General features: G+C 41.3%; 1 protein-coding gene across 1 annotated transcript in view; it reads right to left on the reverse strand.

Annotated features, from left to right (window-relative positions):
• RFX3 (regulatory factor X3) overlaps positions 1 to 14,378 on the reverse strand; it is a 1,639,608-nt gene that overhangs the window by 293,294 nt on the left and 1,331,936 nt on the right. The window contains exon 11 of the mRNA XM_044061098.1: positions 9,923 to 10,038. Coding sequence (XP_043917033.1) covers positions 9,923 to 10,038 — 116 coding nt within the window. The remainder of the gene's footprint in view (positions 1 to 9,922; positions 10,039 to 14,378) is intronic.

Raw genomic sequence — 14,378 nt, forward strand, 5'->3', positions numbered from 1 at the left:
TTTTATGTAAATCCATTTTCTGGAAATGCAAAGAAGTGGTTAAACTCTGGAAAAAGTTATGTGAAGAAAAAGTTTGTGAGAATATTAATGATGTAAACAATATAGGCATGAATAAAATTATGTATGCATATTATAAAAACAAAAAGAAAGAATATTTGAGAAGGGTATATAAGACTTTATTTTATGCAATATGGATGCAAACATGGGAAAGGGGGCTGTCTGGAATGAAAGATTTAATGAAATTTTGTTTAATGGGAAATGGATTTTGGCTGATATATTGCAAGAAATTACATTACAGCTGTGGAAGTAGGAGTGGGGGGTCAATCATGGAAAAAGAATGAAGATGAGAGTATATACGAATGTGTACAAATGTAACTGTAAATTTGTAAATAATGTTTTGTTTATGTTGAGTTAATTAAAGAAGCCATACTCTTTTCCATAAGCGCCATGGGATCTTTTACATTCACCTCAGCTACCACCAACTCGAGCAGATCTGAGGAACGACATACTCAGAAGCACAGGACCCCCTTATACAGCACTACAGTGTCAGTAATAGATCTTCCTGGTGTGGGAGTACAACTCATAGCCTTCTGCACCAAAGGTGGGTATGCTACCTGTTGCTCCACTGACACTGCACTTTTTTCCTCAGTCTATCAAAAGCCATCCAATCCATGCCCGAAGGACAGAGATTAATATATACCAGCTGTTTAGCAGCAGCTCTGTTTGCTAAAGCAATACATGCTGGGTCTGATCTGGGATTAGTTGTTGTTGTGTCTTTCGGCTTTTCCCGGTTAGGGGTCGCCACAGCGGAACTCCGGTCCACTAATGATTGGGAGTAGATTTTTACGTGCCGAGTTGCCAGCCTTGACGCACAACCTTCATGAAGGTACGCCCATTCACGCATGTCTCCACACAGAAGACGTTCTAGCTGAGAATGGAAAAGGACAACGTCTTACTGTGAGGCGACAATGCTACCGCAGCACCACCACTGCAGCCTGATCTGGGATTAGTATATATAAAAAAAATTATAAGACTGAGGAACTTCAAACAATCAGGCTGGCTGTCAGGCAAGCTGCAACTTGAGACAAAGATATCATCTAATGTTGAAAGTACAAGAGGAATTAAAATAGGTTCAGGAAAATTCAGTTAAAAAAAAAAAAACATAATATTTCTTTAGAGACCGTGGAATGTCATTATGTTTCCACTGAAAAGTACAGTTTTGTACCTACCATAAATGTAAATACTCGAGTGCTCACACTGCTGCAGTCATCACACTTGGGTTATCTTCCGTCAGGCGGTCCCGCAGTCGGCCCGAGTTCCAAAGTCTTGGTCCGGCGTCGGTTGCTGTCGCTTCTTCCCTGACGTCAGTGCGACAGGGGTATAAAAGAGGCAGCCGATGCCATTTTCTTCAGTTTTTCTTGCCCCAGATGTCAGGTGCCCCCAAATAGGAAGGCAATACATAATCCTAAGTAAATTACATAAGTAGAAAACAATAGCTACAGCTGTAAGCAACTACACCATATAGAAATACATCTTAGAGATTGTATAAACAGGGAGCTATAGGTAAAACCCAGGTAAGAAGAGGGGAAGGTGGAAGGGTAACCTGGACTGCAGCAGTGTGAACGCTCGAACATCTACATTTATGGTAGGTACAAAACTGTACTATGTTCATCGTGTTACACTGCTGCAGTCATCACACTTGGGTTGAATCCCAAAGCTAAGGCTGGGCGGTTGGTACTAAACAGGGTTTGGAGAAGCTAGTAGGCCCTGCAAAACTGCAGTGGCAAAGCCAGCTCTGGTTTTTGAGTATAGAGATAAGTGGTAGTGCTTGGTGAAGGTGTGCACTGAACTCCAAGTTGCAGCTTCCAAAATATCCTTGGTTGGTACCCTTCTGAGGAAGGCTGCTGATGTTGCTGTAGCCCTGGTGGAATGAGGCCTAATGTTACCAGGTACAGGTTTCCCATGGTGTATGTAGCAGAAACGGATACAATGCCCTATCCATTTTGAAATGGTTTGTTTTGATATAGGCTTTCCTTGAGATCCTACAGCATAGGATACAAAGAGCTGATCAGATTTTCTGAAAACCTTTGTTTTATCCAAGTAGAAACGTAATTTCCTGTGAATGTCCAAAGAATGTAGGAGCCTTTCTCCTTTATTCTGGGGGTTTGGATAAAAGGTGGGTAAGTGAATGGTTTGGTTTAGAGCCACACTGGATACTACCTTTGGCATAAAGGAAGGGTTAGTTCGTAAAGAGACTCTGTCTTGATGAAAAATGATGAAAGGCTCCACTGCCATTAGGGCCTGTAGCTCTGTGACTCTTCGTGCTGAAGTTATTGCTAGCAGCAGGGCAGTTTTCCATGATAAAAATTGTAAATCAGCTAAAAAAGCTGGCTCGAATGGCGGTAGTGTAAGTTTTTCCAAAACAAAATAGAGGTCCCAAGTTGGTGTTGGTGCTCTTCGGGGCGGTCTTATGTTCTTAGCCCCTCTGAGGTACTGCCTTAATAATGGATGTGAAAAAATAGGAGGATCTGTGTTGTAATGAGCTGAAATAGCTGAAGCGTGGATCTTTATAGATGAAAAGGAAAGGCCTTTGTGCAACATCTCGGTTAAATATTGCAGAATATGAGGAATATTTAGGACAAGAGGATTTTGGCCTTTATCTTTTCCATTTGTCTGAGTAGGTTTTCCTGGTGCTGGGTCTCCTGGCCTCCAGAATGACATCTATAACAGCTGTAGAGAAAAGTGTTGACTGGTCGTTTAGATAATTTGCCATGCAGCCAGATTTAAAGTCTTGAGCTGGCTGTGCAGAATCTGATTGTTTTGCTGAGTCAGCAGGTGAGGAATTTGAGGTAAAATCCATGGTGGGCCTTGAGCCATGTTCCTTAATATTGGATACCAGTGTTGGCGTGGCCAGTCTGGAGCAATGAGTATCATTTGTGGCCTCTCTAATCTGGCTTTTAGCAGCACCTTTGCCAGAAGAGGCAGTGGAGGAAAGGCATACACTGTTAGTGTTTTCCAACTGAATGAGAAGGCATCCACTTTCCAAGATAGTGTGTGGTATGTCTTTGTGCAAAACCTTCGCAGTTGGTAGTTTTGGGGGGAGGCAAACAGATCTATGTCTGGGCTCCCCCATTTTTGAGTTATCATTGTGAATACTTGTGGGTCTAGTTTCCACTTGTGAGGATCCATGATATTTCTGCTTAGTTTGTCTGCCAATGTACTTTTCTTTCCTGGCAGGAATTGTGCTTGTAGTTGAACTTGGTAGGTCTGTGCTGTGTTCCACAAGGTCATTGCTTGCCTGAATACGGGGTAGGAATGTGTGCCCCCTTGTTTGTTTATGTACCACATCACTGTGGTGTTGTCCGTCTTTATTAGAAGTTGTCCTGGATGTAGGAGGTCCTTAAAAGCTGTTAGGGCATTTTGTACAGCTAGCATCTCTTTTTGATTGATGTGGAGATGCATTTGATCTGTAGACCATTTGCCCTGAATACACCGTCCTGCCATGTGTGCTCCCCAGGCGTAATCCGATGCATCTGTTGTCATTGTTTGCCTGGCTGTGGGCAAGGTGACAGGCTGACCCTTGTTGAGGTGACATGCCTGAGCCCACCATAGAAACTCCTGCTGAAGGCAGGGAATTAGTGGTATTATTGTTTCCAAGCTGTGGCTGTGTTGAGTCCATACACTTTTCAGGTACCATTGTAATTTCCTCATATGCAGTTTGGCATATGGTATTAGTAGTATGCAAGATGCCATGAATCCCAAGGCCTAAAAAAATTTTCTTGCAGGGAGTTGGGACTTTGTTGCCATCATTTTGAAGTATTGAGTCAGTTGTCCTTGCTTGTCTGGTGTGAGATAAGCTATCTGGGCCATTGTAGTTAAGCTGGCACCCAGGAATATTATGTCTTGTGAGCGCACTAGTTTTGACTTCTTTTTGTTTACTGTGTACCCTAGGCAATTTAGTAGTTTTTTTACAAACGCCAGATGTTTTAAAAGAATGCCCTTGCTGTCTGCTTGAATAAGGCAGTCGTCCAGGTATGGATATATTTGAATTCCTCTTTGTCTGCAGTATGCAATTACTGGTGCCAGGTATTTTGTGAAGACCCTGGGCGCAGTAGATAAGCCAAAGGGCAGTGCAGAGAATTGGTAATGAGTTGTACCTGCTATAAATCGGAGGTATCTTTTGCAATTTTGTCTGATAGGGGCATGCAGGTATGCCTCCTTGAGGTCCAACATTACTAGCCAAGCCTTCTTGCCCAGCATGGGAAGAAGTTGCTGTAGTGTGAGCATCTTGAATTTGGGTACTTCTAGGTATGTGTTTAGAATTGAAAGGTCCAGAATGGGTCTCCAGGCTTTGTCCTTTCAGGGAACCAGAAAAAGTCTTGAGTAAAATACTTGTCCTTGCTCCTGTGTAGGAACCTGTTGAATGGCTCTCATGTCCATGAGTGCTGTAATTTGTCTTTGAGCCTCTGCCCATTGATTTGATGGCAGGTTTGGCATTCCTTTTATCCTTGGCAAAGTTTGAAAGTGGAACCTGTATCCTTGAGTTACAATATTTAGGACCCATTTGTCTTTTGTGATGATGTGCCAATTGTCTGCAAAAAGTGCAAGTTTTCCTCCCAAGGGAGCTGCCAAGAGTGATTTGCTTGGCAGTCTGAGGGGTAAGTCATTGTGATTGTCTTCTGATAGTTTGAGACCTGTCTTCTCTTCCTTTCTGGGTTGTGGCACCCCATTGTCGTGGCTTGTAAGGGCCTTGTGGCTGACCTCTGCCCCTTGGGCGTCTGTATTTGCCCCTCTGTGGTCTGTCAGAAGTTGGAAAGGAACAGTTTTTGGTTGGCCAATTTCTGCTGAAACGAGGGGGTTGGACCTGTAAAAAATCCTTGACCGTCTGCATAGATTTTGCCTTATCCTCCATTTTCTTTAAAACCTCTTCTGCTTTCACACCAAATAAAACATCCTGCTGTAAGGGTGCATCCAATAACTTTGCTTTAACATGATTAGGTAAAGTTTGTTCTTTTAACCAAGCATGCCTACGAATGACAGACCGTGTTACAGCTGCTCTGCAAGAAGCTTCCAATGAATCAAATCCACATTGCAAAGTATGTTTTCCCACTTGTACGTAACAAATCTTGCATTTCCTTGTAATCAGGCTGCTCTGTATGTGTGCTCATTTTTTGTTTTAATTAAGACATCAAATATTGTTGATATTTCAGCATGTGAAACTGGCAATTTAAGGCCCTCATAGCTAGAGTAGCTAAGGTATATACTTTATTTCCCCATCTGTCTAGTGCTCTAGAATCCCTTTCAGACGGTACAGGATTTTTAGCAATAGAGGCCTTAACCCCTTTGGGACCCTGGGAAATGGTTTCTGGGTCAGCAACAGGGCTTTTATATAGGAATTTATGTGAGTCAGGGACTCTGTAGTATCTGTCTGGTTTGGCTGGTGCAGGAGGTAATGAATCTGGGTTAAGGCTAGATTCTGAATAAACATCATCCACAATGTCTAACACAGGTGGAATAGCAAGGGGTCTGTGCTGGGGTAGTAAGAGGAACTCTCGGAGCCATTTCTTAGAATCAGAGTAATCCTGGCCTTCCCAGTGGAAATGTTCCCTCATGGTATGTAAAGTTTCCCCAAAAGAGTAGTCTTCTGGGGGAGATGCTGAAGGAATAGACTCTTCAGCATCAGAATCTTCATAAGGGGAAAAGAGTACTCCTGTTCCTCAGAAGAATCTGAAGTAATGGAAACCTGGTCAGAGGAAGCGTAGTCCTCCTCCTGTCTAGGCCTTTTGTTAGGTGGGGGATGGGAACCCCTGATTAGGGTAATTAAGTCTTCGGCCATCTTAAGCATCTGTTTCTTAGGCATGGGGCCTTGCACTGGAGACTGCTGTACAGGTTTCCTTACTTTTAATGGAGTTTTCAGTTTTGCAAAGGATTTAATAGTAAGTGTAGTCGGTCTGAAGACACCTTCAGCAACTGACGGCCTTTCAACTGCACCGGATTCCCCATCAGCCATGGAGTCGGAAGGGCCTAAAGATAAAGGCTCTGGAGGCCCTGCAATCTCCGCTTGGGAGTCGGATGCAGGCTGGGGTTCTAAAATAGCGGTCATCAGGGGCTGCATAGGTGCCTCACTGAAAACCGGAGAACCAGCGACTGGCCTAGCAGAGGCCTCGGTGTCTGGTTTGGGTCTCGGCTGCCTGTCCTTATCTTTGCACTTTTTATGCATCCCGGTCTTCGGTTGCTCTGATGACATGGTATAATAAAATTTTCTACCAAAATAATGTTGGGCGAAATCAAATCGACGTTTAATAGCTCGTTTGTTAAACCTAGCACAAAACCGACAACTTGTGGCGTCGTGGTCTGGGCCTAGGCAAGGGATACAATAAGAATGAAAATCCTTATGAGGTATTTGCTTCCCACAAGAAATGCAATTATTAACTTTTTCTGACATCGGATTGAGGCAAGAAAAGGTTCCCCCAACGGGGTACTTAGCTTTATTGAAGACTTTGGTCTGAAATTTGATTTGAAAATCTCAGGAGTCGGCCGACCGGCACTTGCAAACCGCTTCTGCTTCAGGCACCGCGCGGCAAGAAAGACTGAAGAAAATGGCGTCGGCTGCCTCTTTTATACCCCTGTCGCACTGACGTCAGGGAAGAAGCGACAGCAACCGACGCCAGATAAAGACTTTGGAACTCGGGCCGACTGCGGGACCGCCTGATGGCAGATAACCCAAGTGTGATGACTGCAGCAGTGTAACACGATGAACATCAAGAGAGTCAGCCTGGAAATAGTTTCAGAAAACAAATCACTTGAAGAGGCTGGCAGAAGCCATAGTTTCCTTAAAATCTTAATTAGAAATCCGAGGATACAAAATTTGTCCATTCACAATCATTTTATGGCTCAGATTTAAAGACCACTACAGAAAATGAAGAATCCCTTTTTCTCTCTTACTAGAAATAGGCAAAATGGAAGGGTCAAGAGCCTGAGCTAAGTCCAATAATTCACTTCTGTCCACAGTGACTGAGACAGGAGAAGATGTATGTTTATGTTTTTGGCTCTTTTTGACAGGAATTTCTGATAAAAAGATCCATTTGCCAGGAAAATAAAACTCCCTAGGGACAGGCATAACATTCTGTCTGGGCAGAGATGTATTCCTTGCACCTACTCTGAGGACCAACAAGAGTGGCTCTCCCTGGCCTACTAAGAGTACTCTAACAGCTACAGAGGACAAGTTTAACCCTCCCCAGTTCATGGTGACAGTGGGGACTACATAAAAGGGTGGCAAGGATAATGCCCTGAGGAACCAGAAATGGCCAAAAGTCATCCATCTGTGGCAGAGGCAATGTAGTAGTCTACTGTGGTAACAAATGAAATTTATTAATTTTCTTCTTCTTGTGTCTGGAAGGAGGAAAAACCAAAGAACCAATAGTTTGTTCTATGGTTAAGCAAAAAATATGCCTGATTCCTAAGGAAGTCTAGCAGAAGTACCTGGTAAAACAAATGAATAGAAAAACAACACACAATGTTTTCCACCAAAAAACACAGTAAAAAACACTATAACCACTTACAGGTCCCAAAAGTAAAATAAAACAACTTTTACTTCAAAAAGTAGCTTAAAATTTGTTTAAACATTTTTCCCCACAAAAGTAAAAAAAGCAATGTTCCTACTTAAAAGTAAATAAAAGTCAAGTTACAATCAATAAAAACTCTTTTGCAAAGCTTAATTTTTTTTCACAGAAAAGTTCAATTTCTTAAATAAAAAAGTAAAAGTGGATTTTTTTCCCTGCAGGAAACTTAACATCCAGCAATGGAAAGTGTTAGTTGACTTCTGACACTTGAAAGCCTGCAAGAGGAGCATTCTTCAGTAGCAGAAAAATGCAAAAGGGTTTGGCATGCAAACCTCTCTTTTTAGTCAGCTCTCACATCTCTTACTTTCTTAGACAGCTCAGCTTGAGCTTACTAATGGTTTGGGTACATGGAAAGTGCCCTGATGCTTTGGGAGCTGGCCAGCTGTTATATCCTTAACAAGCTATAACCCATGTAGCTAAGGTTACTGCAGCAGTAATCTTAATAAAGAACATGTGAAGAACAGGTTTGTTTTTCCATGGTGGAGCTGAAAATAATGCCTGAAGCCTGGATGACACAGAGAGCAGAAGTAGTTGGAGAGAAAGGTAAATATTAAAAAAGTAATTTTTTCCACAAAAAAATAGTGAAAGTAATTTAAATATTTACCCCAGTGCCAAAACATATTTAACCGAGTTCGAACAACTTTTTTTTTACACAAAAATAAAAAGTCATAATTCACAACAAAAAGCAACTACGAGTCATACGATGGTCCATAGAAGCACTTTTTCTAACTTCAGATATATTATTTTAAAAAAATGCTAAGATTCAGTAGGAAAAATAAAACGTGACTTTTTTTTCCTGAAGGGAACTTGTCTACACAGCAATGAAGAGCATTTTTGACCATCCATCCTCAAACACAGCAAGAGGAACATAGTTCAGTGTCAAGAAAGCTCTTAAGAGCTTCATACTCAGCTTTTCTTAATTTATGCTCAAGATGGTAACAGTTCGGACACATGGATGATGCTCTTAAACTTTGAAAGCTAGCTGGCTGTTATTTCCAGTGCAGGACATAACCCATATAGCTAAGGCTACTGCAAGCAGTGATCAAATGATGAACATCTGAAACAGGCAGATATGAACTTCTGCGATTTGTGGCTGCATTAAATAAACTTACAATAAAGAATATTAAAGCTAAGTAAACAAAGGCTGGCTGGTCAGTAAGGGGACAAGTAAGACTGAAAATGAAGGAAGAAGGTGCACATTTCAGCAGTAGGTAAAAAATAGATGAATTTGCCTATGCAGAACAACAACTGCATTGCGATCTTATGAATGTGATTAATAATATATGAACTAACCAAAAACAATAACACAGTATAATAAATTGAATGAATGAATGAAGAGTTCATTACACTGGTATAAATGAAGAATACCAAAAGTTTTTAATAGTAAACTTAGTCAATTTGACAAAAAGTAAACATACGAAGCCTGCTCAGTATTAAGGACATTTTTTAACATTTGCATATTGTTGCCTCCCATAAAATTTTAATTGGGTCTGAGTTCCTGACAGACAGGAAGAATTGTGTTTGTTCCTTCTGTGATTAGTTTGAGATCCATGCTGTAAATATTATTCTAAGGTTACTATTGCCAGAATAAGATTTCCAGAAAAAAAAAATCACACAGCCACTGAAGTTGCTACCTCTTAATGTGGAACATTCAGTTCTTTAATTAGGAAACTGAGATGTCAGAGAGGAGAAATGGGGAAAGGGCACATGGTAGTAGACAAGCATCTAATACACCTAAGAAAAACAATGGAATTTGAATATTTGTATTTTTATGCTTTTGTTTCATTAAAATATAGCTAATGTCACAAGAAAAGAGTATTCAACACACCTAAAAATTATTTCCTATCACAAGGGGTTGGGAGGGTGGCTTAATGGCTAAGGTGTTTGCCTTAAAAACACAAGGTGCAGGGTTTGAGTCTCACAAGGGATAATTGGCTAGGCTTAAAATTGCTCGCAAGGGCAGTTAGCTTAGTACTAAACTATGAACCTATGAATGACAAGGGATAACATATAGAAATAGAGAGATAAAAGAAGAAAATTACATCAAGTTTTTTCTAACTAGCTCAGTTAATACTTTGCAGCCAACTCTCTTCATAACCAATCACCATCTGAATGGCTTTTTCATCATATGACTAAACAAAATGCAGCTGGTTTACCTTTACATCACAAACTGTATTCTCGTTAATACATGCAGTCAATGGGAATAAATACATATTTTAATGATAATATTATGCAACCAGGTAGACATATTACAAGTTAGCATGCTGCTTTGTGAGGAATACCAAAAAAGTACTTCTTACGTGTTTTCAGGAACAGTAGTGCCATCAGTTGGAGGTATGGGGGAATAGCGCCAGAAAGTTTGCCATAGTTTCTCTATCAGACTAAACTGGAGATTAACTACTACATCCAGTATTGCCTGTTGCAGAAAGAAAAAACAGAATAAGGTAGGCCACTGACAATATTATTAAAGTAGCTAAAATTCACCTTGTATTTTTGCAGTAGACAGCAGGTGGCAATGCTCAGAAATTTCTTATCAGCCCTTCTTTTTGATCACGGATAGCCCATCTCAGTCTAACCCTTTGTAACTGTCTATGTGGGTTAGTCAACACATGACTCCTGTTTGTTACCAGTGTTCACATTTTGGGAAAAATGTCAAGATCTCTGTTTTACAATGTAGTACAGCAAATATCTAGCCTTTTGATTCCAAACTATTAACTTAAAACATTTAAATATATAAAGAAACTGCTGAAAGTAAGTAGGGGCTCAGGTGTTCTTCAACTAGAATGGTTATTTCCCCAGAATAAGTTCCTGTTCTACAGACATCATGTTCCTTGAAAATACCAATGACTGTTTAATTCTGATCTAAAGTTTGAATATTTTACTGAAAGCGCAACTACAAACTATGTGCAACTTTTCATTGTCCCAGAACACAGTTTCTTCCACAAAAAATAATTTTTATATTTCTAAATGTTAGTAAAATGCTGATTACCTGTTTCTCCCACTGTATAGCAGATATATCCCAGTCTCCTCTGTGCACATCATTTTAGGCTTGTAAGAAATCTTACACTAGTTTCCTTAGAAATTTTTTCACTGCCTCTAAGTAATACTATTAACTAAAATTTCAGATTTTTACACAAGAAAACTTCTGCAGAGCAATATGTCTAACACTATCCATACCTTTTTATTATCCCACTAGAGGGCCATAAATCAAGTGCGAGTATCTAAGAATCCAAGCTTATTTAAAGTTTGGCAAGGTAAAACAATGTTCTAAGAAGACAGACAAGCCGGCTTTGTGATGAATCTGGCCTGTCACAGCTAAGCAGCAAGAAAGACAGGAAATGTGACATCTCTTGAAAAATAATAGTGAGTGATTTTGGAGGCATTCCTGTAGATAGGACATTCTTACTGCTATAAGCACTTGTTTCAAAACTGTATTGTTCACAAAAATTGTTTAGTGCACAGAGCACAGTGATTACACTAAGATATCTGGAAGAAGACAAATCTGTTTAGAGCTACTATAGCGTGAGACCCAGTCTTAAAAAATTATAAGCATCCCCTGCTTAACTTTGTTAGACTAAAGGTTTTCACTTTAAAGTAGTTATTAGGCATAAGGTAGACTAATAGGCCTGAAAATATAGAGTCAGACTTGTGTTTTCATGTATGCATTCAGTTTCAGGGAAAGACAGTTCAGTAGGGAAAAAAAAAAGATAATCTTGCCGTCTAAACATGCAATGTGCAGAAATAACAATTCTCAAGGGAAAGCTATAGAATGTTCCTTTCTCAAGGGAAGTGTGCTAGCAATGGAATGTTAGATAAAGAATAGACAGTTAGGCACTGTGTAGCACACGCAAGACAAGGCTTGAAAACCAAGGTTAAAGAGGCATGTATCTGACTATAAACTGATCACCATGGAAATCTCCATCTCACCTACACCCCCCGCTAAGGTGACCACCCAGAAAAACTTCTCTAAAGCCAACTGTGGGCTCCTAAAAACAGAGATGGCTAACTTCTCTGCACCCATGTCAATGGAAAATAGCTGCATGACTGGTGAATCATACACCAATGCACTGTATGAGCATGTACACAAATGCATGGACCTTGCCATACCAAACAGAACTAAGATGCTCTCCTCCAAAAAAAGGAAGCCAAACTGGTGGTCCCCAGCCATCAAACTCTACAACAGAAGGAAGAAACTGTTGCAGAAAAAAATGAAGTCACAAGACTGGTAAACCTCCCTTATCAGTCTCAACAAAAAGCTGATATCTCTTATCAAATCCTCTAAAGCCAGCTATGAAGTCAGAATTGCGGCTGACACCAAAAACAACCACAAAGCCTTCTATAGCTATATCAAAAACCTCAAAGGCAATACCCAGATGTGCTCTGAGTTATTGCACAATGGCACTTCTTATACTGAGTCAACAGATATAGCAAACATATTGGCCGATAGATTCAGTGCCAACTTTACCCCCCCACCCCAAGGGCTCCATCACAAAACCAGAAGAAAGCCTGGTACAGTACAGTTGTGTACACTTACCATAAATGTAGATGTTCGAGTGTATTCACTGCTGCAGTATTAACCATTGGGTTATCCATGCTGTGGTAGCCCTCAGTCGGTCCGAATACCACAGTCAAGGTTTTGTGTGTCGGCTGCTGTCGCTGGGTGACGTCAGGTCATCCGAGCTATAAAGGAGAGCAAGCGACGCCATTGCCTCATTTTTTCTTGCCTTAACCAAGCAAAGAAGTCCAATTTTAATAATTATAAGTAGTCCTGGGGTCCCATAGAAATATGTGTCTCCGTAAGGATAGCAGATATCAGGTGGAGGGAGGGAAAGCATGACTGCAACAGTGAATACACTCAAACATCTACATTTATGGTAAGTGTACACAACTGTACTATGTTCTTTGTGTTTTCACTGCTGCAGTATTAACCATTGGGAAGATTCCCAAATCTGAGGAGAAGGGTGGAAGGTTGACAGAAGCTTAAGATTGGGTGAGCATGCCCTGCAGAATTGCAGAGGCAAACCCAGCCCCATCTTTTGAGAATAGATTCAGATGGTAATGTTTGGTGAAGGTGTGGACTGAAGTCCATGTGGCAGCTTCCAGGATGTCCTTGGTGGGTACCCCTCTAAGGAATGCTGTGGAAGTAGAGGTTGCCCTAGTGGAATCGGTTCTGATGGTCCTAGGGGGTGGTTTTCCATGCAAGGAGTAGCAAAAATGGATGCAGTGTGCTATCCATTTGGAAATGGTCTGTTTGGATATAGGTTTCCCCTGTGTTCCTGTTTTAAAGCTGACCAAGAGCTGGTCAGTTTTCCTGAATGTCTTTGTAAGATCCAGATAAAATCTGAGTTGCCTGCGCACATCCAAAGAATGCAGTATCCTTTCCCCCTTATTCTGAGGGTAAGGGAAGAAGGTGGGCAAATGGATGGCCTGGTTGAGGGTAACATCCGAAAGGTACAGTTGTGTCCAGTTACCATAAATGTAGCTGTTCGAGTGTATTCACTGTTGCAGTCATTACATTTGGGTTATCTGCTTGCAGGTAGCCCTCAGTTGGCTTGATTAACAAAGTCTTGGGTCCTGCGTTGGTTGCTGTCCCTTCTTCCATGACGTCAGGTCGTCAGGGGTATAAAACATGCAGCCGATGCCATTACATCAGTTTTTCTTGCCCCAGATGTCAGGTGCCCCCTAATGGGAAGCAATTAAATATAAAAGCACAAAGATATACCTCCAACAAAAAAGCAAATACACCAAAAAGGCTTTTAAGCATAGTAAAGGAAAGTAGATGTATAGCCAAAATAAGTTAGGGGGCTGGAGGGAGGGTAACCAGGACTGCAACAGTGAATACACTCGAACATCTACATTTATGGTAAGTGTACACAACTGTACTATGTTCTTCGTGTTTCACTGTTGCAGTCATTACATTTGGGTAGATTCCCAAAGCTATGGCTGGGAGGAAGAATTTAGATAGCATTAGGGCCAGCTATAAGGCCCTGCAAGACTGCAGTGGCAAAGCCAGCTCTGGATTTAGAGAAACTTGACAAACGATAATGTCTGGTGAAAGTATGTACAGAACTCCAGGTAGCAGCTTCTAGGATGTCCCTGGTAGGGACGTCTCTGAGAAAGGCTGTAGAGGTAGATGCAGCCCTGGTGGAGTGAGGTCTGATTCCCCTGGGGGATAGGTTTTCCATGGTGCTTATAGCAGAAATGAATGCAATGGCTTATCCATTTAGAAATAGTTTGCTTTGAAATAGCCTTCCCCTCTGCACCTGAAGTAAATGCCACCAGCAGTTGTTCAGATTTCCTTTGAGGTTTAGTCCTGTCCAAGCAGAATCTAAGTTGTCTGTGCACATCTAAGGAATGCAGCATCCGTTCCCCTTTATTCTGTGGATTGGGAAAGAAGGTTGGCAAATGAATGGACTGATTAGGAGCCACACTGGATACCACCTTGGGCATGAAGGATGGATTGGTTCTGAAGGACACCCTGACCACATGAAAGATGATGAAAGGCTCCACTGCCATAAGGGCCTGTAACTCAGATACCCTTCTAGCTGAAGTGATTGCTAAAAGGAAAGCTGTTTCCAAGAAAGAAATTTTAAGTCTGCAGTAGCAGCTGGCTCAAAAGGAGGTAGACTGAGTTTCTCCAAGACAAAGTTAAGGTCCCAGGCTGGGGTTGGAGCTTTCCTGGTTGGTCTCAAATTTTTGGCCCCTCTGAGGAACTGCTTGAGCAGTGGATGAGAGAAGAGAGAAGGTTCTGTGCTA

The sequence above is a fragment of the Protopterus annectens genome, chromosome 2.part0 (assembly GCF_019279795.1).
Source record: "Protopterus annectens isolate FY-2018-M chromosome 2.part0, PAN1.0, whole genome shotgun sequence".
NCBI lineage: Eukaryota > Metazoa > Chordata > Ceratodontiformes > Protopteridae > Protopterus > Protopterus annectens.